At 39.7% G+C, this 26,562-nt stretch overlaps 2 protein-coding genes and 1 long non-coding RNA gene across 3 annotated transcripts; all 3 read right to left on the minus strand.

The window, feature by feature from the left end:
- Positions 1-645: 645 nt before the first annotated feature.
- gcnt3 (glucosaminyl (N-acetyl) transferase 3, mucin type) lies at positions 646-1,920 on the minus strand. The gene has a single exon (XM_077567318.1). It carries the CDS (start codon positions 1,918-1,920, stop codon positions 646-648), a length of 1,275 nt encoding a protein of 424 aa, XP_077423444.1.
- Positions 1,921-2,643: 723 nt separating this feature from the next.
- Positions 2,644-3,552, minus strand: LOC144053811 (uncharacterized). The gene is made up of 2 exons (XR_013294514.1): positions 3,490-3,552; positions 2,644-3,378 (listed from the first exon to the last, which is right to left on the minus strand). It is a non-coding gene; the product is annotated as an uncharacterized LOC144053811 (long non-coding RNA).
- A 3,815-nt stretch (positions 3,553-7,367) lies between these two features.
- On the minus strand, positions 7,368-26,184 carry LOC144054333 (uncharacterized). The gene is made up of 16 exons (XM_077569663.1): positions 25,708-26,184; positions 24,635-24,838; positions 24,374-24,442; positions 24,209-24,251; positions 19,406-19,551; positions 18,717-18,911; positions 16,949-17,035; positions 16,679-16,877; positions 14,793-15,016; positions 14,471-14,713; positions 12,860-13,105; positions 10,693-10,888; positions 10,160-10,365; positions 9,421-9,521; positions 8,094-8,265; positions 7,368-7,976 (listed from the first exon to the last, which is right to left on the minus strand). Exons 1-16 carry the CDS (start codon positions 25,883-25,885, stop codon positions 7,609-7,611), a joined length of 2,877 nt encoding a protein of 958 aa, XP_077425789.1. The 5' UTR covers positions 25,886-26,184; the 3' UTR covers positions 7,368-7,608.
- Positions 26,185-26,562: the final 378 nt, after the last annotated feature.

The raw sequence follows: 26,562 nt of genomic DNA on the forward strand, positions 1-26,562 counted from the left end.
AGAAAATCATTTTGGGGCGTGCTTTCAGAGCACTATGTATGAGCTCTAAAGCTAGCACTAGCAGACAGGTAGTAGCAAAGAAATGAGGTCCGCTGCGTCTGCATCAGCATCTCTGGTGAGTGCAATGTTTTTTGTTGTTTTTATTTTTTTTTATAGTTGACAAAAAAAAATGAATTAGTGCATTATTAATAATGGTATTCATCTTCAAATATGCAACATGACTCCTCTTTAATGCTGTATGACAGTGTAAATATGTATGTATATATATATATATATATATACAAATCTATTTTATTCCAAGGTAACAAACTTAAATGATTGTCTCACAAAATACATCAATAATAATGTCCAAAGTTGTACTTTACAAAATTAACCTATAGCTGTTTGCTTTCTGTAGGCGTAAAAAGCAGGATTAACAAGATTTCACATTCATTAATGTAAAACAAAAGTTGAGTTTGAAATACTTTCTGCTTTCATTCTTCTTTGAAATGTAGTCAAACATAATAGTGTGCCGCCATCTAGTGGCCAACAGTAGAATTATACCCAAAATACACAAACATTTAAAAATTCCGCAAAATAGCAGTACTGCTTGCCCAGAACCAGTGATGGAGTATGATATTTACTATATTTCAAATAATGTCTGTATTATACTATATAATGTCTCCCTAAAGCTTTAAAATACAAAATAGACTCCAAGCACCTAATAACAATGTCATCCACCATTGGATCAAACTTATTAGCCAGAAGGTGATGTTGTCTCAGAAGCCACGGGAGGTCTCCAATTCCATACACACAAACTGCTCGTCTATTAACCCCCGCGCACGGCTCATACGGGGCCCCGTTCCTCACATCCCCCGACAAATAGCTCCATTTGACCACACGGGCGATGGCTAGCATGTCCGACATGTCGTATTTAGCATTAGCGGGCACCGATCCGGGCATGGAGGGCATCCGCTGCAAAGTGGCCCACAAGTGCTCGTCCGGGCTGTAGGTGTCCTTTTCCCACTCCAGCAACGCCTGAACCTCCCGGTCCTGCAGCACCTGTTCCACGAAGGCCCTGCTGGCCACAAAGTAGGCATTCCCAGTGAACATGGGGCTTCTAATGGGAGGTGGGCTTTTCCGCACGTTGGTCCTGATGATGGAGTCTGTGACGTTGTAGTGATACAGCCAACGTTGCTTCTTATAGTCATTGGTGGCTTCTGTTTCCATGTTGTTCCTCCCATTAAGCACCTTCAAAGCTTGCACCATCTCTCTGTTGGTCTTGATAGGAAAGTCCGTCCCGCATGTGTTAATCAGGTACCTCCAGCGGATGCGGGATCTCAACAAACTCGCCATGCAGTTCAAATCGGCCTGTACTCGCGACCATGAAGCGTAAACGACACTCTCTCGTTTCTCAGCTATGAATACATTCTCAAAACAGGAAGCGATGGCATTCACGGCCTTATGGAATTCCACAGTGGATTTTCCGTCCACATGCACGCAGTAGATGTTCTGAGGGGTGTAAACGGCGCGCAGGAGGCGCTCGAACATTTCAATCTGCTCGTGGATCACCATGGAGTAGGCGATGGGGAAATCTTTCTCTTCTTCACTCAGAGGAACCATAAAGAAGCCTCGCTGTATAATATAAGATTGACAATCCTGGGTCGCGTTCAGGTAGAAGTCCTCGGTTAGCAGAACTTGCCTCGTCCTGGAAGATAAACGGGCTTGTAAGTCATCTTCACGGCCCAACAAGTCTCCCGTGATGATAGCAGAGCAGACGGGCAGGTCAGCTGCAATTTGCTGCGGTATCATCGGATCAGAGTCCGTTTTCCATAGGACAAGTAAAACAAAGAAACCCACAAGGATGAGGGACAGGATCCTCCAATACCGTCGACTTTTGGAGAACTTGCCAAAAATCCTTTTCTGAATGGAGCGCTTCATTGCTAAGGAGTAGGATGCCGATGACCTCTCCAGTTGAGACAACATAGGAGGGGCCACAGTGTACATTTATTACTTGACAACAAAATTGGAAGCCCAGTCAGGAGGCGTGCCTTTACATGACGCAATAACGATAATCCCTAGAGGTGGCTTGCTCATTAGGCTATATAAAGAGTAAAAGAGTATATTAACTCTTTCACTGCCATTGACGTTTATAGACGTCAAGTAAAAACCTACGGAGCACTGCCAATGACGTATAAAGACGTCATCCAATTTTTTTATTTTTTTTATTTTTTTAAACGGGTGCGGGCAAGGCTTCCGGAGCTGTGGTGAAAGTTTCCAGCCAGTCTGTTGTGCCTAATGACTATTTTTGGCCCCTAGAGGGCAGCGATGACTCTCTTTTGACAAGTTCGGGTGGGCGTCAGTAGAGGCGGAGCTAGAGCGTCGAGCAGGAGATGAGAATGGAAGACAAAGGAAAAATGGCGGCCGGTCACGAGGAGCTCACGCCCGAGCCGTTTTTTTCAAAGACCAAAAGCATCGCTGAAAGAGCACCTTGTTGACGACGATGATCATCATCGATGATGACATACCTGTCAACCTCTGCCGATAACTGCCCTTATAAATGATTATGATTCCCCTTACAAACCCCAAAAAAACCTTACAAACACCGTACGACGCATGTTTACTCGCGGTAACCAGACAGTGTAATAGAAATAACAAAGGTAATTTGCATACAAAGTCTTTTATTCAATTTAAAAAGTTTACAATGCAATAAACTGTGCCTTCAGTGCTTCCTATTGTAAGCCAATGTGCATGATTTAGCAGACTTTATCTGCTCTAATGAGGGTCTCACTTGTGAGCAACAGTTGTCACAGTTCAATTTCATCTGTAATAAAGAAGTAAGAGTGTCTGTTCCCATTGTCTTTCTGTACTCTGTATGAATTTTCCTCACATGGCTGAAAACCCGCTCGCTATCAGCATTACTGTGAGGAAGGCTGAGTAAAATTAGATACATCTTTCTCATCAGTGGAAAGCGATCCAGCCCCAAACCAGTTTTCATTTTGAACACATGAGGCCAAAATGTCTCTGGACGAATTGGTTGTCCATCCTGACTTTTCTGAGGGAGAAGATCATCAGGTATTAGTTGATAGTCTTCCCATTCATCTTTTAATTGTTCCTGATCAAAGTCTGGTGTAAACTTGTTTGCAAGCTTAACAATACTTGTGTAATCCAACATCTCTCTCTTTCTTGGGTCCAACACCACCAAGTCACTCAGTATTGTATTCTCAAATGGAAATTTTTGTATCATTTTAGTTACAACAGCCTCGTAGAAGGAGCGAACAGAGGAAAAAAAAGTTGCTTGCATGGCTGGTGTGATGCTTTGCCTGATTTCATCCTCCTCATTGGTGTCTTGGTCTCCTTAACAATCATCGTAGCCTTGGTCCTCCGACATGCAAACTCCTGCAAAAATATAATATTAAAATATAAAATTTAAATTTTTGACACGGTGCCATAAATGCTGATTCATTGTAGATATGAATGATAATAATAATAATAATAATAATAAATTACCTTAGCTGTCTGTGAATCCGGAAACATAACTTTCACCAAATCCGAGAAGTGGTCCGCAGCTGTGGAAGCAATGTTGTGCTCAGCAAGAAAATGGCAGAAGAGAATTTCCGCATTTGTCGTTTTGTGGGATGCTGCAGGATTTGCGGTAGAGACGAAGTGCTTGGTTAATGGGACATGTGAATTGGTTTTTTTCACATTCTCCACGTGTCCGGCAGTTTTAAAGTGGCTCTTCAGATCGTAAAATCCACTCGCAGCAACTTTCACGTCTTTATTGCAAGGGACACAGAATGAGAATTGAGTGCCTCTTAACGATGCTTTAATCCAGCCAGCATATTCACCTTGAAGTAACTCCCATTCTTTCTGGTGTCGACCCGATCCTTGAGTTCTTCGTTTCTTACTAGGTGGCTCCTCCATGCTTTCTTCCACGATATTTACTCTATGTATATCTACGCATGCGCATGTCAGCGCATTTTTTTTTCCCCGTACAAAAGTCGGTGTACGGCGTACATGATTTGAAATGGTAAAAAAACGTATAAAATACGTATAAAACGTACAAGTTGACAGGTATGACTGTGGTGACTCCGTGGTTGGGAAGCATTGACGCGGCAGTAGAAGACGTTAGATGGAGCTAGATGGAGGAGGGAACGGGCAATGGCGAGCGTTTGCAAGCAGCTCTACACTTACAAGACGAAAGGCATCGACCAACGCTAAAATAGTACATTGATGACGACGATGATCATCATCGATGATGATGAAGGTGAATCCGAGCTTGACTGCGAAATTGGAACCGCTGACGCGGCGGCTATGACGGTGTCGTGACGCGGAGCACATCCGAGCACGCACAGGCGGACGTTCGATCGGACGACGGAGAGTGCCCCGAGTCCAATGCATATTCATCGGAGGAAGTGTGTACAGTCTGCTACTTGCTTTTTATTCCCCGGAAAAAAAGCCCGTCAAGAAAGTGTAACGTTTGCACGCAAAACGGACCAATGTGAAAGTGAAAGTAAACTGGTGTGCGAGTCCTGGCATCTCCTTGCACGCAGGAGAGCGTTACAAAAAGAAAAACTGTATTTGAAACATCCACATAATTGTAAGTAGTACCACAGTTGCACACATTTGTAAATAGTTTGCGAAATTGTTTTGTCAAATTGTTACACTGTTGAATGGAAATAAACGTATTTTGCAATCAAAAAACACTTTTTCATTGTTGGTGAAAGCTTTTTACAGAAGTAAAGCACTATTTAGGTGTTTGTGGCATCATTCATGGACAAAAAGAAGTGTACAATTCACTAGAGTGCATGAAATAACATCGTTTCACAAAAAGCTCTTTTTCTCCGTTTTTTGTTTCAAAACAGAGAATTTCGGTGAAAGTAACCATTTTCTATTGTTGATTACTGAAGAACGGAATAAGGTAGAAACAAACTTTTTTTTCTGATGAAAGCTGAGAGTCCAGTCTTTCATTTGGTAGTATGTGTGTTTCCATAGTCCAAACACAACATTTTCTGTGGACCTTGAAAGATCACTCAAAATGCTTAAATCGGCTGGCAGTGGGGACAACCCGTTTCTGAAAACGTCTGGCAGTGAAAGAGTTAAGATATCAAGAGTACAAGATGTTAAAGGTGTTAAACTCTTAAAATGTAAACACTAATTTAGATTAAAATGTAAAGCAATGCCCAATTAATATTACTACAAATGATATTACCAAACAGTACCATACCAAATAAGACATCTTTTACTGTGTCTGCACTGTTAGTTGATAACTTTCTTCTGAGTGATTAGCCTCAACATGGCTTATAAAATAAGCAGAGAAATGCAAAGTCAATATCTTTGGGAACTGTTGATAAAATGGAAATTGTGACTACTGTAAATTACTACCAAAAAAAAAAACTTCCGCTGTTTGGAACAACATCGATACGTTATTAGTGAAGAAAATTATTGAGGGAATATCTGTTCGACTAACATAAATGTAACCTGTTGTTTAAAACATGCACCTTCCCAAAGAAAATGAAATGGACTAAAGTGTTTCCATTTTACAAAGCTGGCAATAAGCATCTGTGCACAAATGATCCAAACTGTCATAATTGTCAAAGATACTGGAGAAATTGTGTGTGCAAAGACTGTATGATTTCATTGATAAACAAGTACTTATTATTGGTACCTTTTTAGATAATCTTGATGTACAGGACTTCCATCGCTCTAATGGAGCTAGTGTAAGAGGTAGCAGGATGCGCTGATGGGAAAAAAAAAGCAGTAGGTGTTTTCATTGAACTAAAGAAGGCTTAGTTTTAACACGATTAACCGTGGGATATTGATCAAAAAAATTGAGAGGTATGATGTCAGAGGCGTTCCCATTCACCTGATTACAATTGAAACAGTTTCTCCAAATAGGTAACAAAAATCAATGTACTTCAATATTATCCGTGGTGTCCCGCAGAGGTCTATCCTGGCTCCCAATCTGTTTGTACATTAATGATATAAGGAAAGTGTCTTTAAAAAAAATATATATATAAGTTTTTTCGCAGATGACACAAATATTTTCTGTTCAGGGGACGATTTGCAGCATCTAAAGATTTGGTTTAATGTAAACAAATTATCATTAAATCTTAACAAAATTAAGTTCTTGCCAGTTGGAAATCAAATAAAACAAAAGGTAGGATTGGAAGTTAAAATTGTGAACTCCGAAAGAGTCTATGAAGTGTATATATATATATATATATATATATATATATATATATATATATATATATATATATATGTGTGTGTGTGTGTGTGTGTATATATATATATAGGCGTTTTAACTGATCGCAAGCTCTAAGCAATATTTGTTTGAAAAAAAATATTTATAAACTGATTTGTTAGTGAACCAAGGCGTCAATTTATTTGCTCCATTTTTTTTTCTCCACTTCATTTGTCTAAGTTATAGCCGTTTCTTGCTATAGGCCAAGTTGGCGGCTTCCTAGGGCCCCCAAGCCACCGGGGGCCCCCCAAGCTCTATGTGTAGTCTTACCTGAGGACAGAGATGGGAAGTACCGTACTTGTTCTTCGTTACTGTACTTAAGTAGTTTTTTCAAATATCTGTACTTAACTTGAATATTTTTTTTATTCTTGTGACTATTTACATTTACTTCTTACTTTTCAAACGCACACATCTCTATCTTTCACTTCTCACATTTTAGAAATGGGGTCGTTAGTAACGACCCCAACGACTCTTACTTTTGGGGTGCGTTTTATCATCTGGGAGCTAGTAGCATAGCATTTATTACATTCCATTTATGCTTAAAAAATAAACATAGGATAAACATAAAATAAACTGTGACGATAAGCAGTGGCTGGTGTTTTTGTGTCACACAGTTAGGGATGTAAGGCAGAGTTTGGTGTAGAGTTTGGCAAACTAGCGGCCCCCAAACAGCATCTTGCCTCGGGCCCCCATAAAGCTAGAAACGGCCCTGGTTTAAGTTGTACTGGATTTTGACTTCGACATCCCACCAGAAAGTGTTCACTGCAGCAAATGTTTCAAAGTTGCACTAGACTCATTTCACTGCATGCATCTAAGAAAAAAAATCCACATTTTATTAATTTGTGCATCAGTGTTTACTTCTATTATGCCTTCACTAACTATTTCCATCAGAGTATCGAAATGCAGGCACTTTGTACAACAAAACCAAAACGTCCCAAAATAAATCAATCAGCAGCGGGGCAATTGAAAAACATTACATTGGATACTTGCTTTGCTTGTAAATTGATTACGTCAGGTAGAGTGCCAAAACAATGAGCATGTACTAAATCAGGCAACGAGCCTCTTTGTCTTGAGATGATTATTATTCAAAATAAGTATGGTATTTATCGATATCATGAAATAACGATGAATATAATCTTCGTAACATCCATCCATTTATTTCGTACAGCCCTTATCCTTATTAGTGTCACGGTGAACTGCACTAGATCACCTAATATTAACAACATAACTTTACATTCCCTCTGCTTGACAAACATTCAATCAATACAAAGTGACATCGCCAACTACTGGCCTGGCATACATATTACAGTGTTTTGAGTCGTGTTTGCAGGTCCGTGTGAACATTGTCCCATGATGACTAAGTCGTCGTTGCTGAGTCTTGACTAGGACTGGTTGAGACAAGTACTCTCATCCACATGCACATCCGCGTTAGTGTCATGCTCATGGATAAAACTGTAACGACGGTACACGGAGCCGCCTCGACTCGTGTACACCACGTCCACCTCGTCGCCGCTGTCCGGTTCGGGCACACCGTGAGGCATGTTGGCGCCGCCGCTCAGTCTCTCGTAACTCTGCTTCCAGCAAAGCCTCCTCCTGGTTCGGGCCTTCACCAAGGCGAAGGCGAGCAGAGCCAGAGCGGCCAGCAGGGCGACGGCTACGGCGGCCGACGTGCGGTTGAGGACGCTCGACATGTTGATGTCGGTTACCGGTTCGTCCCCTGACTTGGGTTCGGGGGCCTCCACGCATAGAGCTACAAAAAGAGCAAGTGAGTGAATGAAAACTTCTCTTCTTTCGAAGGCACACATTTAACATCACGGATACTACAGTACATAAGGATGATTGATGGTAGTGGCGGCGTATACTGTACCTGAACGGCTGTCGCATATGCAGCAGTTTGTGTGGTTCCCTCCCGCCTGACAGCAGCGGGCACAGCGGCTCTCCACGGCGTGAAGGCCAGAATCTCGGTGACAAGTCAGGCAGTGGTCAGGTCTGGGCCCGCTACAATGCTTGCATGAGATGTCACACAGCTCACAGGTGGCCTGCACAGGTAGCCGTTGCACAAAAGGGGATTTTTATTACTATGTTCAAACTACAATTAAAATATTTATAAAATGTATTTTATTTTAGATGATCATAATTGGAGGGAAACACGGTGGACCCCCGCATAGTTCAACATTTGCAAGTTTGTTGCTTTGTGAAGCACATAAAAAATTTACAATTTGCGATTATCTGTAACAACATGGCAAAAAGTCTTACAATTATTTTTATTAACTATTCGACAATATATATGATATATTTAATACAAATACTGTTGGCCAAAAACACACAAAAAAGTCTAACTAGTTAACCGCTCAACCAAACTAAAGATGCTCACATGCTCCACTTTCTGCAATTAGTAATAATAAATCCTTAAAGGAGAAGTCACCCCAAAAACATTTTTGGACAATAATATGTTGCATGCAGCCCCACTAGTCTAAATACAGTATTCTGGTTAATATTGCATTAATAGAATATGAGTTAAGCAACAAAATCCAGCTGTTTTTATCAATATCGGAAGGCGGCCATTTTGCCTTTTGCTGTGGAGTGGAAATGGCATCATAGTTACTCAGGTCTCAGGCAATGACCAATCACAGCTCACCTGTTTTCTGAAGCTGAGCTGTGATTGGTTGTTACCTGATCCCTAAGCAACTGTGATGTCATCTTCCGTTGACAGCAAGTGGTAAAATGGCCGCCCCCTCAGATGTATTAAAATGGCTGGATTCTGCTTCATAACTCATATTCCACAAGTGTATTATTAATCAGAATGTCATGTTTAGACTAGTGGGGCTGCGAATGACATATTATTGTCAAAAAATGTTTAAGGTTGACTTCCACTTTCAATGGAAAACTCCAAGCATGTATTCATTTTGAGGCAGAAATTTGTGTCATCCTATTTTTGTGGTTGACCCAACCTAGTTAGCAGAATTTTTTCCCCCATCCCTAAAAAACACATTACAATTTTTGTTGTTTAAATAATGGCATTTCCATTCATTTCAATATGGAAAGCTGATATGCGCTACAAAATTAACTCGCATGTCAGGGCACCTTTGTAATAGGTAACGATACGACACATGAAGAAACGCCAGATGAAGTATGATGAAGATGTAGCACCATAAAAGTGGTTATGTCAATACAAGAATGTTTTTGCAGCGCACCTTTTCTGTAAAGTACTTTCCCTCCTCACAGCGTGGATAGCAGACTTTGTCCTTTAGCGTGCTGCCATTGTCGCACGTCACACAGCTCTGAGGGGAGGCATCTGCCAAGCACATGCAAAATTGTTGCTGCTATGTGAAAAACACTTATGTACATTTAAAAAAAAATGTTTTGGGGATGAAACTGAATGCAGACATCCCAAAAACGTAAAAAAAAAAAAACTAGAGCTGTCAAACAATTAATTTTTTAATCAGATTAATTACATCTTAGAATTTTGATTAATCACGATTAATCGCTTAATTAAAAAATATTTTTTATCAATATTTTTGCCTGCCAAATTTAAAGAGCACCTGCTATGTATTAATTTTTTTGACATTTATTGTTATGATCTTCAAAAAAAAATGATCCACTGCACACGCTCATCCTCCTATTTTTCTAATCAGTTAATTACTTGCATAATTTAACGTTTAAAAAAAATGACCCCAATATTTTGGCATGAACAAAAAGTGTGAATGTCATACGCAATACATGATTAATGCAATATTTTTTTGTGATTAATTAATTTGTTAACGCTTTAACTTTGACAGCACAAAAAAACTGAAAAAAATGGACATAAGTGTATTTCATATAGCAGCGACGATATGCAAAAAAAAAAAAAAACTGTGACCAGTATTGACACATAGGAAAGAAAATGGTGGCTAGCGGTTTATTGTTTTCGTCCGACGGCTGCTTGATGGTCACCTGTGCAGGTGTGGCAACTGATGTGGCATTGCAGGCACGCGTCGTCGAGTCTGTAGAAGCGCTGTGGGCAGCGCTCCACGCACAGCTTGGTGCCTTGCAGTTCCAAGAGGGGAGGCAGGCAGGCCCGGCAGGATTCGGGCCCGGGACCTGTGCACATCTCACAAGAGTGGTGGCATTTCTCACAGTGGGAGCCCGCTTGGTAGTACCTTCACAAATGCAAGAAGACAATGATATGGGAAAAGAGCATTGTGTGAGAAGATTGAACAATAAGACAGCAAATCATTCAGTTTCCTATAAAGCTTATAATCTCATTCTGCTGGGATGCACAACAAAAAGTGCTCTGTTGCGAATGTAGGTGGCTCAGGATGACAGCTGTTCTTTTGTTGATTGATGCTAACAACATTAATTCCAATGTAAGCTAAACATGTTGACTTAAAATCATTTTTTGAGGAGAATGTAAACAAACCACAAAAAGAGCTTATGTCTCGCGGTCGACGATACGGAAACAATGAGTTGCCATTCAGCGAACGTACCCTGTGGGACAATGGCGGACACAAAGATGAAGGAGGCGCAGGTATCTCGGGGAACACGCCAGGCAGTCTCTGGGCGACGACCCCGTGCAGGTGGCGCACACGTGATCGCATGGCAAACAGAACCCCAGCTGGGTTCCGTCTGCCTCCTGCCTGTTTGTGTACGTACCGGCCGGACATTCGCTCACGCAGGTCCTGTCTGGGAAAAAAACACACAGACACGTCTCTCTTTTTATGCTCCACTTAAAGACAAACAATTGCATTGTACTACTATTTTTTTATTGTAGCCACACATACACAAAAAAAAAAATCACATTATATTGTGCTGGTATAGGAGGTCTTTGCCTGACAGTGACATTATTGACCTTGTTATACTTAGTATATATTGTAGGTTTGCTGTTTAGTAACACGTAGCAATGCTAACATCATCATGTTCCATTTTAAATGGTCTTTTAATTTTAGAAGACTATTGTTGTGAATATGCTACTTTAAAGACAGATATTATGCAAAGTTTACTTTTCAATCGGTTAATTTGGTCTCCAGAGTGCCTGCCCACCCGTCAAGTATGATATGCTAAAATTAGCCACTGGTGGCTATGGGCAAGTGTCACTCATTTGCAGTCTGGACGCGAAGCGGTGAACATGTCCCTCTTTGGAATGAGTCTCAATGTCTACAGTATTCTCCACAACTAATTTCAATAGCTTTTTTGCTCATTATGTTTAGAAAACGTTGCTAGAAGGGTCGGCAAAGTTGCTCATATAGCAGTTGAATTGCTAGGTCCGCTCTAGTCGAAATCGTCTTGGAAAAAGAAGCTCAGAACAGTGATATTCTCACGTTCTTGTTTAAAACACAACCTCTATAGAGGAAAATTAATTTCACCATAACAGCAGAGGAAGAGGAAATGCAAGGAAAGCAAATTTTAGTTTTATATGCATAATTATGCCCAGATGATGGAGAGACCGAGGCTAGTTGTATCACTTTTTTATACTTTTGTATATTTCTTGGAATCAGTGCATCATATATGAACAAAATATATACCAGATGAAAGACCAAAGTCTCAGATATATTTTTTGTATTCACGTCATTTTTATATTTTGTGTCAGTGCAGAGTTATGAACCATCAAATACAGGGAGTGAATGTGTGACATACCAATGGGTAAGTTGTCACACGATATGGGGTAAGATGTCACATTGGATTTTGCAACTAATAAAACAAGGACAAAATTATCCTTGTTCTCCTGTTTGTTTGTTTATTTGTTTGTTTGTTTGTATTTACAGCCATAGAAATTGTTTATCATTGATCTTGAAAATTAACCATAGTCATTGAGCAAACTTTTACCTAAAATATTATGAAATAAATTAAAGTCCTTAGGAACTGCTGGCTTATAGGTCATACCTTTTGAAATTGAATTTAAAAAAATGAAGCATTTCTGTTAATGAATGGATGGTTCATCATGAAACTTAAACCAGTCTTGACGTGGGCATACTGTAGTTTCAACAACTGGAAAATCCATTTTTAAACAATGAAACAAAACTAATTTCCTCACTCTTCAGACTCATCTGAAGAACAATTCTGGCATACGTAAACAGAGTTGCCACAGGTCCATTTTTGATTGGTCAATTCTTTGCATATGTGACAACAAACCCCAAAATGACTGAGACAAGTTGCCCCAAACTACCATGTTGGCTAATACTTGCTCCAGTTTAAAGTTTAAACAGAGTAGTGACAAGATGCCTGAATCTCTCCTCTCATGAGTCCACATGATTTGCTGCTAGAATTTGTCTATGTACGACGCCTGTTTCAAAATATATGAAATTTTACTTTGGGTTTTCCAAAACAGATAACTGGCACTCATCTCAGCTCACATTGTGCTATTCTCTTCTCAGACCGTACACAGCCTGTGACCATTTATACGAAGAAAACTAGTATTCTACTTTTTCGTTGCGCCCTCTGGTGGAGAAGAAAATTGTAATGTGACAACTTACCCGTGATACATCTAGCCTCCGTCTCCCCTACAATTTAGTCAGAAAGTCAGAGATTTGTTGGAAACATACTGTAGTAGATGTATTTTAAAGCACTATAAACACAAAGTACTGTACTTTTCTTCATATTGCTTTTTGGGAACCATGCCGAGCGGTTTACTCGACATCCACATTTGTGGAAACTCACTGTGAAGGTATCGAGGGAGGGCACACGTCAGGCACTCGTCGCTGCCAAGCCCCTCGCAGGAGTAGCAGTGGCGGTGGCAGCCCATGCAGGTGAACTGGTCATCATGCAGGAAGGTCCTCGGCGGACAGTCGCTATCGCCGGTAACGCCGCACAGCAAGGTGTTGGGATCCAGCACCAGGCCTCGTTCGCATTGGGTGCACTGGTTTGGGTCCGGACCAGAGCAGCTCACACATGTCTGGTGGCACTCTGCACATCAATAGTAGAAACATTCTGCCTTTAGATAAAAGTTATGCTTGGTTTTGAATTTCAGTACTAATTAACCCTATAAAGCCTGAACCATGAACTATATGCTAAAAAATTATTTGTAAATAGAGTATTTATTGGTCCTTTTGGGGGAAAATAATAATAATAATAACTTCCACATGACTTTTGATTTGTGTCATATTTGATACATCCGGTCACCATGCTTTAAATTTGTACATTTATATCTGTCAAAAACATAATGATAAACAGACATATCAAACATATTAGTTAGGAGCGTGCCAAAAAATTGATCCTCATAAGAATCGCGATTCTCATTTAGTACGATTCAGAATCTATTTTAAATGTCCCAAAATCTATTTTATTTAAATTATTTTACCTGATTTGGCCACTTAGGGGCAGTGTGGTTCTGCACGTTCTGATGCACTATTAAGTTGTAGCCACATTAGAGAGTAGAAGGAAAAAGTCACGATCAATTTATTCCAATAAAAGTAGTTTTTTTGCAGTGTAGAAAGAGCATATGCCGGTGAGTAACGTTAACATGCTTCTCTCTGTATACATTCCTGAAGCGTTTTGTTTGAATAGCCGTACTTTTGAGTGATAAAAGTGCCGCGAGTAGCACGCTAATTAGCATTAGCGCGTCAGACTGGAGTAGATCATGATGATTCTTTGCACATCTATAAATTGAAGCAGAAATCATTGTCAATCAAATCAATTCTGAGTTGAATCGCAGACCCCAAAAAATCGGAATCGAATCGAATTGTGAGACTCTCTAGTATCAGTATTTCCAAAAATCTAAAAGAACATTTCCCACTGTTAATAAGCATAGGTGTCTCTCCTTTCTCAATTAGGGCGATCTTGCAAGGTCACTGGAAAAGCCTTCAGCTGGGTGATACTGCCCTCTAATGGATTTTCCGTGCAATGCATGTGTCAGATCATATACGTCAGGTTTTTAATGGGGGGGGGGGGGGGGATATTATACTCATGAAATCGAGCGATTAAAATGTCTTGTATTTAATATGATACGTTTGGCTTTATGGCTTGGCTTGTGGCTTGTGCTTGTGGTTCTGGTTTGAAATGGGGTAGAGCTGCACTGTATCATACCAAAAGCTATTTCTAATAATCTGGTCCTAAATGTAGTAACCAACATTTTAGAAATACTTCTCATGAGCAACATTTGAAACCTGTATAAAATAAAATGTCATCATAAAAAGCTGCCCAATACATAATGTGCTTGAGTCGCTCCCAGCTGACATCAGGTGAGAGGTGGGAACACCATGGACCTTTTGCCAGCTAATCGCAGGACACACATATATATATATACAAAACACTCAACACATCAAGGCTCACCTTGGCATTCCGTAGCTGTGGCCTCATAGTAAGTGCCAGTCGGGCACTGTTTTGAGCATGCGCCCTTATAGAGTTTGGGACTGAATGTGGAGCAGGTCTCGCAGTCGTCCGCCAAAGGCCCAGAACAGCTGCTACAGGTCGGGTGGCACAGACCGCAGCGGCCCCCCTCCATGTCCTCATAGTAGCCCGTGGGACAATTAGCCTTACACGCACCGTTCAGCATCAGATACAAGAAACTGCATTCTGGAGGGACGTGGAAGAGAGGCCTTGAGGTTTCTTGAAATGAATTGACAGTGCATCCACTGTATAACGTCAAACTCACTGAAGCAGGTCCTGTCGTCCGAGCAGATATCGCAGTGAGGGGGGCAACGCCTGCAGGTGGCGTCGTCTGCAGGATAAGCCCCCAGCGAGCAGTTGAGCGTGCACACGCCGCCCTCCAAGTAGCGTCCGTCGACACAGGACAGACACTTTGTACTGGAACCTTCGCATGTGAGGCAGGAATTGTCGCAGGCGCTGCATGACCCGTCTGCTGTCTCCCAGTAACCTCTGGAAATAAAGTCAAGTGATATTTGACTCAAACCGATCATACAGAAGTGATCATTGTGAGAACTCTTATTATTCCGTGATTTTTTTATGAATTTCTAACATCATGCTTCTTAAACAATTCCAGTATGAAAAAATCCACTTTGTTAAGGTGATCCTTTCAGCTTTCAGAATTCCAAATTTTGGACAAGAACTATGACAATTAGGGGAAAAATAGAACAAATTCACAATTTCTCAACCAATTCAAATACTGTTGCTTTGTTTGTACAAACCATTACTTAAAAAAAAATCAGCTAATTTATGACATAAGGGAACTATTAACATTTTAAAAAAAATCCCACTTTTCTCATAATTACACAATTTCCAGAAAAGACAAAAACATTCAAATGAACTAATTCACTCCCAGCCGTTTTCACTGAAGCAACTTCAAAGCAACCCCCTTCACTCCTGGCTGTTTTACTGGATTTTGACTGATTTTGCAAGGCCCACAGAATATTGTGTTCTATTGCTATGAAAACACCACCAAAGGAAAGATTAAAGTATCTTCTTTCATCAGGAAAAAAAAAAATATTTGTATCTGTTTCCGTTTTGCAGCAGTGGGTTATATGCCACGGAGGAGGCGGGACTTCCTGGTTTTCACACATCAGCTTTGTTTCCGGGTTTTTTTTGGCCCTCGGTCGCGCGTCCCCGTCGACGAGTGCGAGTGTGTAGTGTGTCTGTCTCAGTTGTCCGAAGCATTTCAGAGAGTTGAGACACGCGGTTGGGGGGGCGCAGGGGTGGGGGTGCGAGTGTTGGAACGCGGCCATCAGTGGCCGGAAACTACACTAATGTGTGAAACCCAGAAGTCGGAAATCCGTGGCATCTACCCCATTAGCATTAGAATATAGCTAAGTTTCATCATTATTCACAAATCTGTTTCAAACAGTGGGGGGAACAGCTTGTTGCCCTGGTTGATATATTATACTCTGCTGCCACCTGCTGGCCGTTTTTTGTAATAACTACCATTGCTATAAGTGACCGCTTCAAGTCAGAGGGTGCATCAAAGTCTTCTGTATGCTCTAGCATAAAAAAAAAAAACTTAAATACATTTCTGGAAGCATGGCAATATTTAAGATACGTTTTTACGTTTTTTGGGGGAGCAAATGAGTTAATGAGAAAAAAAAATTCACATCAAATTGACCAATTCTCAAAAAGTTCAAATCGCTGACACATTTCTACCTCCACTTTTTTTTTTTTTAACAAACTTCAACTTCAATTCCAATATCAAAAAGTTCAGCTCATTCAGGACATCCTGTAAATTATTTTCCACATTCCCAGAAATCACAGTTTTCATTTCATTACACCACCCCCCCCCCAATTATTGGAGAAATTTTACAAATTCACCATCATTTCAATTCCTATTAATTGAACAATTCCACCTTTCCTGTGAGAAAATTCCCAAAAGAATGCAGGAATTTTACAAATTTACCTCTGTCTAATAACTTAGCAAGACGTCAGCTCTCCAGCATCCACACACAATTTGTATTGAAATTGCAATCCCTACAGAAAGTGTGATTTCAAGTATTTTACTACAATATGCTCTAATTTGCATTTTTCTCAGCTTTCACGCACAGTTCATCCAGGAATTAACATTTCTGGCAATGATAAAATGTTGTAGTAGCTTACTCCGGGCAATTTGACCAGCACCTCCCCTGGTGGAGAAAGAGCTTAAAGGTGCCTTTGGAACAGTCGATGCAGTTATCGCTGGAGCCCACGCAGGCCTTGCAGTTGGGCGAGCAGTTTTCACACAGCTGAGTGGCCGAGTTAGCATAGGAGCCGGGGGGACACTGCACCACGCAAGAACTTTCCTGGTCCAGGAAATATCCTGTGAGGCCACAAAGCAGTGAGTAGTTTCATCATGTGCGAATTTGACTGCACGACAGGAGGCGTTTGTACCTTTAAAACACGAGGAGCAATCCAGCGCCTGTGGGCCGAAGCAGGTCTTGCAGGATGCGTCACATGTGTGACATTTACCGTACTCCGCTAGGATTACAAAAAAAAAACAACAATAACAAAACACTCACACACACACACGAGTAGTGACATTAAAGCAGGCTGTAAAATTATCAAACTAGAAAATGCACTTTCTGGAGAAATTGTGTGTGAAGGCGTAGAGGCTGAATTAAAAATGGTGAAATGATATGGAGCGACGCTGAATGACATGGAATGATGGCTTTAAAAGAACTGAACATGTTAAAGTTGGAACAGTTTGAATCGGTCAAAAAATGTGCAAATGAGAGGAGAAAAAAAAATCATGATTGTAGCTTTTTATTGCGAAGCTCTTGAAAAAAAAAAGTTTAAAGCCAGAACAGTTTGAATGAGTCAAAAAATATAGAAATTAAAGGAGGGGAAAAAATAGGAATTGTTCACTTTTATTCTGAAAATTTGGAAAATAATTTGCAATAGGGACAAGCTGAACAGTTTAAAGTTGAAATGGTTAAAATCGGTCAAAAAATGTAAAAATTTGTGTGGGTATTGTAATGGTAAAAGTGTTAAATTTTTGGTAAGTGGGAATTTTTGGCATGTAGAAAATCATTCCAAATGTAATTGAATGAGCTGAATGGTTTAAATTTCAAATGGGAATATTTTGAATATGTCTCATTGGGAATTAATTTTTGGTGGAAAAATGTTGATTTTGTAAAAAAATTGAATTTTTTAAATGAGAAAAATATCACTCATTGAATAGCATGGATTTTTGCAGGGTGTACAAATTTGAATGGCGTGAATAAGTGAATGAATATGAACATTTCGGAATATTACTTTTGGTATGTGTGTATTTTTGGAACGTTGAAATTCTTTCCCAAGTCTAAATTGAATGAGCTGAATGTTTTGAATTTGAAATCGGAAGAATGTAAATGTCTAACGTTGAGTGTGCCATTGGGAAGTGAATGGGGAATTTTGGAGTGAAAAACATGAAAGCCTCATACAATTAGGGCTTGCTTGAGTGCAAATAAGGGAACATGCAAATTGCAAGCACAAACTTGAATAAAAAGTTCCGCTAGTCCATGTCGACTCAACAATCTCTAATCATGACGTTAAGCTGTTTAAAATTTTCAAAGAGGTAAAAATATAACACTATGTTTATTGTTCTGCTTACAGAGGTGTTTCTACACTTGCTTTGTAGCTAAATAAATATAACAAAAGCCTCTCAGTCACAAATTCCTGCTCATCTCATTAGCGTGCATAAATGTCCATAGTAATTATTTTTGTTATCGTCATCACAGGTGAAATGAAAGGCGCTAAGAAAAACTGTGACGTGCAGTTGGATTTTTGGGATAATAATAATCATACAGAATGATGAAACATCATCATTATGTCAACTCTAAATACAAAAGAAACAGGCCCGACAAGACTGTTCGCAATAATAGCACAATTGAAAATAGCATGATTGGTGCTTGAATTGCGGCAAAGAGCCCCGTGCCGGATGAGCAAAGCTTTCTGTAAATGCTCCACTAAAGCGGCTCTGCCTTGAACCCAAAGCTCCCTTGAAAGGATTCAAACCGGTGACAGCTGTAAGCATCCACTGTGCTCAAGTGTCCTTGAGCAAGACAGCAGCCATTAGTGAATGAAGATGTCAAACATGAGGTCAGCGTCATCTTGCGTACTTGGTACTTATCTCTCAGAGGGAAATGAGCCCACGTTCAAGGTTCGAAATAAGCCTTACCGTCAAAGTAGTGCCCCAATGGGCAGTTTGCCAGAGGGCACTGCCCGTAAAGAGGCGGGTCGCCCGCGAGACAGAGATCACAGTCTGTTGAGCGAGGCCCATGGCACGTCTGGCAGGAGCTGTGGCAAGGCCCACAGCGCCACCCGGTGGTATCACTGAAGGTTTGCTGTGGGCATTGTTTCACACATTTGCCTCCTGTCATGGACAGAGAAGTAAAAAAAAAAAGACTGCAGTTGACAAGTGGAAAACAATTTAGCTGAGGAATATTATGTGAAATATATTGGTGGTAATAAAAGTCTACACACCCCTCCTGTTGAAATGACCGAGATAAATAATTTCAACACTTACTAAATCCATTCATCCATCCACTTTCTATTGTGTTCGTTCTCATTAGAGTCACAGGAGAACTGGAGCCTATTCTCAGCTGACTTTGAACGAGAGGCACTCAGGACTGGTCGCCAGCCAATCACAGGTACATAAACACTAGCATCCAACCAATCCTTCAGACTCACATTCAAACCTACCGACAATTGAGAGTTTTCATTGAACCTACCGTTCTAATATTGAAAAATGAAGACTAACGACTAAGGCATTCCAACTGAAGGCTCCCACAGATTAGATGTAAAAACACTAGTACTCTTAATACTAACTCGGTAGCAAACTGGAGGGAGGAAAACCAAGCGTGGTACCGTTTAGGAAGTAATCTGGCTGGCAGGCAAGGCATTGTGTGTCACTCCTGCAGTCCGTGCACGGCAGGGGGCAGGACAGACACACACCCCTGCCTCGGTCCTCATATGTGCCCTGGGGGCAGTGCTTGCGACACTGGTGCCTGAAACTGTGAAAGAAATAGTTAATAACCAACCCAAGAGTAACGCCAATAGCAATATTTACCCTTATTAACTCATTCACTGCCATTGACGGCTATAGACGTCAAAAATTCATTTGAACTATTTATTAGTTTCACATTTTTTTCCACTTTTGTTAAGAGTATGAAAACCTAGAACATTTTTTTGCCGTACACTTAGAACAGATATAAAATTTATGATTAATCGTGAGTTAACTAGTGAAGTCATGTGATTAATTACAATTAAAAAAATGTAAGATGATTATTTAACTCATTCACTGCCATTGACGGCTATAGACGTCAAAAAAATTCATTTGAACTTTTTCTATTAGTTTCACTTTTTTCTCCACTTTTGTTAACAAGAGTATGAAAACCTAGAACTTTTTTTACTGTACATTTAGAACAGATATAACATTTATGATTAATCGTGAGTTAACTAGTGAAGTCATGTGATTAATTACAATTAAAAAAATGTAATCGCCTGATGCCCCTAATAAAAAAAAGAAGAGAATATTACTAAAAATTAGGGGTGTCAGATAATGATGTTTTTTTTATTGTACATTTAGAACAGATATAAAATTTGTGATTAATCGTGAGTTAACTAGTGAAGTCATGTGATTAATTACAATTAAAAAAATGTAAGATGATTATTTAACTCATTCACTGCCATTGACGGCTATAGACGTCAAAAAAATTCATTTGAACTTTTTCTATTAGTTTCACTTTTTTTCTCCACTTTTGTTAACAAGAGTATGAAAACCTAGAACATTTTGAAGTCATGTGATTAATTGCAATAAAAAATTGTAATCGTCTGACACCCCTAATTTTTAGTAATATTCTCTTCTTTTTTTTATTAGGGGCATCAGGCGATTACATTTTTTTAATTGTAATTAATCACATGACTTCACTAGTTAACTCACGATTAATCATAAATGTTATATCTGTTCTAAATGTACAGTAAAAAAATGTTCTAGGTTTTCATACTCTTGTTAACAAAAGTGGAGAAAAAAAGTGAAACTAATAGAAAAAGTTCAAATGAATTTTTTTGACGTCTATAGCCGTCAATGGCAGTGAATGAGTTAAATAATCATCTAAAACCAAGACTGGTGTATGTGTGTGAAGCTGGCCAATAAGTGACATTTTAACTCATTCACTGCAATTGACGGTTCGAGACATTAAAGATCAATTTTGTACTGGGCTGGCGGTGATTAAATGGGCCTTTCAAATTGTCACAATAGAATAAGATGAATTTTGATACATGCAGGCTGGTGTAGCAAGAGAATTTTTTTTTTTTTAAACCCAGCACACCTGCAGTTTTACTGTCAGACAACAGCAGACAAAAACACAATTCATACGTACTCTCTTTCCTCTTAATACAGAGAGTTAATTAGCATTTATTTGCAGCTCAGAGGCACGGGGACTCATTAACCTGTCTTCCGTGTCCCCTGGGGTCAATCTGAGCTATTAAACACGAGACAACTGTCCTAAAATGTAGTGCCAAGTAAAAATGCCACACATTAAAATTACAAGCAACAATCCGCCAAATCCTCTTGAGTCTGTTGTGCCATCTTCCCTAATGAGAGTTTGACCCAGTGACAAGCCAGGCTGCAATCTCTGCGGCGTTGCCGTGGCGCTGAGATGCACTGGCTGTTTGAGCGGGAACAGCTGGAGGCGCCACATAGTATCAATCAAGTCACGCACAATAGCATCTGGCGCAGACCAGGCGCTGTCTCTGGAAACGCACCACTTGAGAAACTGCGGGATGTTTGAGGATCCCTCTGCGCCAATATTAGAATCTCCATTCCGCCAGGGAACAACAGTATTACCCAAGCAACGACCCCCACCCCGCTTTTTGCTTTACGTGTGTGTAAGTTAGGTAAAACGTGCTGCAGATGCACCATAAAGTTAACCTTCAGGCCATGAAACGAGCCTGATGAGTGTTATCTAAGTAAATTCTTATTTCCTTAGAGAGGAAGCTAAATGTCAATAAATACCAAACATCCATCACGGTTTTTTCAAGGTGAGGCTACTCCGACGGATTCATTACTTTTCCATTAGTGCCTCACACCACAAAAGGAGAAATATATGGTTATAGACTCAACTCAACTTTCTTTATAGTGCACTTTAAAAACACAACCACATCTGATATCCTCAATCTGTTTAGGATATGGAAAATTCATCTTAAAAAGTAAAATTTCCATAATATATCCCCTTTAACAGCTTGTATACATAGATGGGTCTCTTGAGTGCTCAAGTGCTTAGCAACAAAGTACTATGAATCTTTATTTATCTGCGATTAATCGACATCTAATCAATTATCAAATTAATTGGCAACTATTTTCATAATGGGTGAATTGTTTACAGAACGTGTTCAACTGAAAGGGGAAGTCAACCCCGAAAAAATTCTTTACAATAATATATTCTATGCAGCCTCACCAGTCGAAACACGGCATTCTGATTAACTCATTCACTGCCATTGACGGCTATAGACGTCAAAAATTCATTTGAACTATTTCTATTAGTTTAACATTTTTTTCCCCACTTTTGTTAACAAGAGTAAGAAAACAAATATTGTACATTTAGACCAGATATCAAATTTTTGATTAATCATGAGTTGAAGTCATGCGATTAATTACAATTAAAAATTGTAATTACCTGACGCCCTAATTTTAATAATCTTTTCTTTTTTGGAAAAAAGATCATTTTAAAAACGAAAAGAAAAGGTTATTAAAGATTAGGTTTTTGAAAAAAGATTATTTAAAAAAAGAAAAGAAAAGATTATTAGAAATTAGCTCGTCAGGCGATTACATTTTTAAATTGTAACTAATCACATTACTTCAATAGTTAACTCACGATTAATCACAAATTTTATATCTGTTCTTAATGTACAATAACAACTTTTTTTTAGGTTTTCATACTCTTGTTAAAAGTGGGAAAAAATGTCACTAACAGAAATAGTTCAAATAATTTTTTGGACGTCTAAAGCCGTCAGTGGCAGTGAATGAGTTAAATAATCATCTTACTTTTTTTTTATTGTAATTAATCACATGACTTCACTAGTTAACTCACGATTAATCATAAATTTTATATCTGTTCTAAATGTACGGCAAAAAAATGTTCTAGGTTTTCATACTCTTAACAAAAGTGGAAAAAAATGTGAATTGTTTGCATTTGCAGAATATGAGTTACATGAATATGAGCAAAATCCACCCACTTGTAACCATCTCAGGGAGCGGCCATTTTGCCACGTGCTGTCGGCCGAAAATTACATCACAGGGCTTAAATAACAACCAATCATGGCTCAGCTTCAGAAAACAGGTGACTGGTCGTTGCCTGAGCCCTGAGCAACTGTGATGTCATTTTCAGTCGACAGCAAGTGACAAAATGGCCGCTCCCTGAAATGGATCCAAAAACAGGTGGATATTGCTGCGTAAATCAAGTTCCAAAAGCACAATTTTAATCAGATATGCACATACAACATAGAATTGTAAAGATTTGGGGGGGGGGGGTTGACTTCCCCTATAAAATTGTCCAAATCCCTTGAATTTCAGCCTAATGTATACATCCATTAAGTTATTGCCTAAATTATGCTAGAAAGGAAGAACGTCTGATTAATTGTCCGTCAAATTCAATTGGCCGATATTAGCTATTTTAAGATCAGCAATAGTCGTAAGATTTTTTGGGCTGATTGTTAACGATTGTTTTTTTTTTTTTTTTTTTTACACATTAAAACATGAACAAAGTAATCGACATTTAGAAAAAAAGAAATAAATAAAAAATGGTCGGATTTTTGCTGTTCTCTCTGTTGTAAAGTTAACAGTTACTAAAGGGCAACGTATTTTTAAGACAGTCAAATGTACTGAATTTATTTCATGTTTTTATTATTGTAAACAATAAGAGACCATAAAATAAGTTATTTTATTTATTTATTTATTTAAATTAATCGGCCGATGAATCAGTTATCAGAATTTCATCAGCATGCAAGCAACCATTTTGTAATGCCCGCAATTATCTATAGCGGACTGATTTCCATACATACTACACCTAAGTTTTTTTTGTTTTTTGGTTTTTTTTGGGGGGGTGGGTATTTTATAGCAAGAAAGTATCAAATTTATGTAAGAAGTTGCGTTATGTTTGCCAGCTATCACCACAAAAGTTGCATTCCAAACATGTGTAATAAGACAACAGTGTTCTCGGTAGACTTTACCACCTGTGATTCGTAAGTGCTAACATCAAGGTAGACAGGCAGCCTTGCACTCTTTGCATACACCTACTATTATTTGTTTGAAGTAAACCCCACCTCCGAGCGCCACTCTGGATCAGGTAACAGTGTCTCTATCTGAATGCCAGGTAACCTGACTCGTACAAGGCCAGAAAAGGGGCAGATGCAAACAATAAGAGGTCTGTTTAAGCTCTCTAAACCGTGATCCACAATGTGTAAGTGATAAGTTGCCAGTAAAAGAAGATGGCCAAAGTTCATTTTAGTGCATAGAGCAAAACTCCCATTCCTTTGCAAGCACCTTATTTCACCTTAACGCTTTAAAATCAAACGTCAAACAATCAGATGTTTTACACACTGTCAAGGTGAACACGGGAAGAAAAATGTCACTCATTGCCAGATAAAATGAATGGAAGATTAAAAACTCACAGAAAGTAACCTTGAGCACAACTGCTGCAAATCTCAGGGTCTTCTGTAAAAAAAAAAGAGGAAGAAAGACTCATTTGAATTCCAGATTCACTAATTATAATTACACTAACAGGTTTTTAATGGACATAACGGACCTTAAATCATTGAAGTAAAAGTGACTTTTACCTGTGGAGCATGTTTTGCAGCCCATCTCACAGTCAATACATTCGCCTGTATCAGGATCCTGCACTTGTCCTAGAGCACAAAGACGTACAAATCTGACATTTTGTGACATTTTCTGTAATTACATCAGATCTATTTTTGCATCACGTCCTCTATTTCTATCACATTTAAGCAACAATGTGTCCGACGCAGGTCTGAAAGTGCTCAAGCTATCATTTTTGTTCTTGGATTTATCCACAACAAAAGATTTGGTGTCCTGTTTACCCGTATCACAGAGTGCTGTTTGGCAGAGCCCATTATGGAGTTTGTAGCGTTCACGACATTTGGCACATATGTCGCCATCTGCGCAGAGCTCGCAATTGGCTATGCAGGGCAGGCAGGCATAGCGACCCCTGTCAGGATACAGACCGCGGGGGCAGTGCGTCCGGCAGCGACCTTGGTGGAGGAAACGTTCCTGTCCATCTTCATCTGAAAGAAAAGAACACAAAAAAAAGACCTGTTTTAAGATACCATTTAGCCCAAAGCTAATTTTGGTGAAGAATCATGTCCAAACCCGAGTTGCTCATATATTCTGGGGGCCTAGCTGTGACCCCTGCGGTATCCCTAGAAGCAGCTGGACACCGCCTCAAGTATAGTCGGAGAGGAGCTTCTTGCTGCACCTGCTTTTTTGAAACTCCTCCACCTCCCAGCGTGCACGCTCACACATGTGACACCTCCATGACAATACGCCACGGAGAGTGACTTTTGATGTCCTTTGAAATACAACATCAAGGCTGCTGTCTATAGTGTTGTGAAACACTCGTAAAAATCTACCGCAAGTGCACTGAGTTACAGACAGCGATGTCCAGAACACACACAAACGTGCCCAATGCCACAAGTGTGTGTGTGGCAGAGAGGTTAAACCCGGTGAACTGCACAAGTAATTCTAGCCAAAGGGGATATTTTCTCCTTTCCCTTGGATTAACAAAGAGCCCATTCTAACACGATCAGATTACACCGACGAAGTAGGAGAAAAATGATCACACCTACAATTTTTTTCCCCTCTGTGAGCAGAGATGTTAGAAAGCCTGCCCCTGACTGTTTTAACAAAGGTAAATGTTAAACTACAAACCACTTTGGTATGTTTTAAATAGTCATCCATTAAAACGCCGGACAAAGGCATTCCATTACATATAAAATACAAACAAAACTGATTTGGCTAACCAAGCAAGAAGAACAGTTAAATTCTCTATTTAATCAATGAGACCAGATGAATTAGTTCACTCCTTTAAAAACAAAACTAACTATGAATAGCATTTTTTTTTTTAATGGTCCAAACAGAACATCCTTTCACTCACCGACTCCACAGGTAGTGCACTCAAACAGCTCATGGCCCCAGCACTCGGAGCAGGTGGGATGGCAGAGGACACACTGGCTCTTGAGCACAAACTGTCCTCTCGGGCACGACGACGGAGCTCTGCAGCCGACGACAGCGAGCAAGAGGAGCTGGATCGCGCCGAACAAGAGGGACCTCATGGCTGCATGTGGCTGTGGCGACTGAAAAGTGAGGAAGAGGAGGCAGGCAGCAGTGCCAGAGCCGACTGACTCGCAGTCTCGCACCGACGCAGTGTCCGTGCATGCAGCAAGTGAAGCACCCAGACTCAAACACCAGCCCACTAATGCTGTAACTTGCTAGACTAGTTTGGTGGGTTCAATGTGCAGGATTAGAAGATAGATAGATAGATAGATAGATAGATAGATAGATAGATAGATAGATAGATAGATAGATAGATAGACCATATATTTATGAGTGTGCACGGAAATCTCCAAGCATGCATTCAAATTATGTGCGTGTTGTAATCATCTGACCTAGATTTATTATCCAAAAGTAAAATCTAGGTCGCACCCGGTTTATTGTGGTTTACGGATGTAAACTAGAGGGAGCAGCGAGCAACGGGAGTAAAAACTATATAAAGGCAGGTAGATTAGAATTTAAATAAAACCAAACAACTAATTTAGGGGTTATTTTTGATCAGGAGAGGTGGCTCAAAAGGTCAAATGTAATCGTTTATCAGGAACTACGTGATTCTAGCATTTAAGCACAAACACTATAAATTAAAATAAAATACTTAAGCAGAGTGTTTGTAAATATATCGCAAGCTCGTCGCTTTATTTTGTAGCCTCCCTAAAGCCACAAACATACTAAACTGCAT

This window comes from Vanacampus margaritifer, chromosome 6, assembly GCF_051991255.1.
Source record: "Vanacampus margaritifer isolate UIUO_Vmar chromosome 6, RoL_Vmar_1.0, whole genome shotgun sequence".
Lineage (NCBI taxonomy): Eukaryota > Metazoa > Chordata > Actinopteri > Syngnathiformes > Syngnathidae > Vanacampus > Vanacampus margaritifer.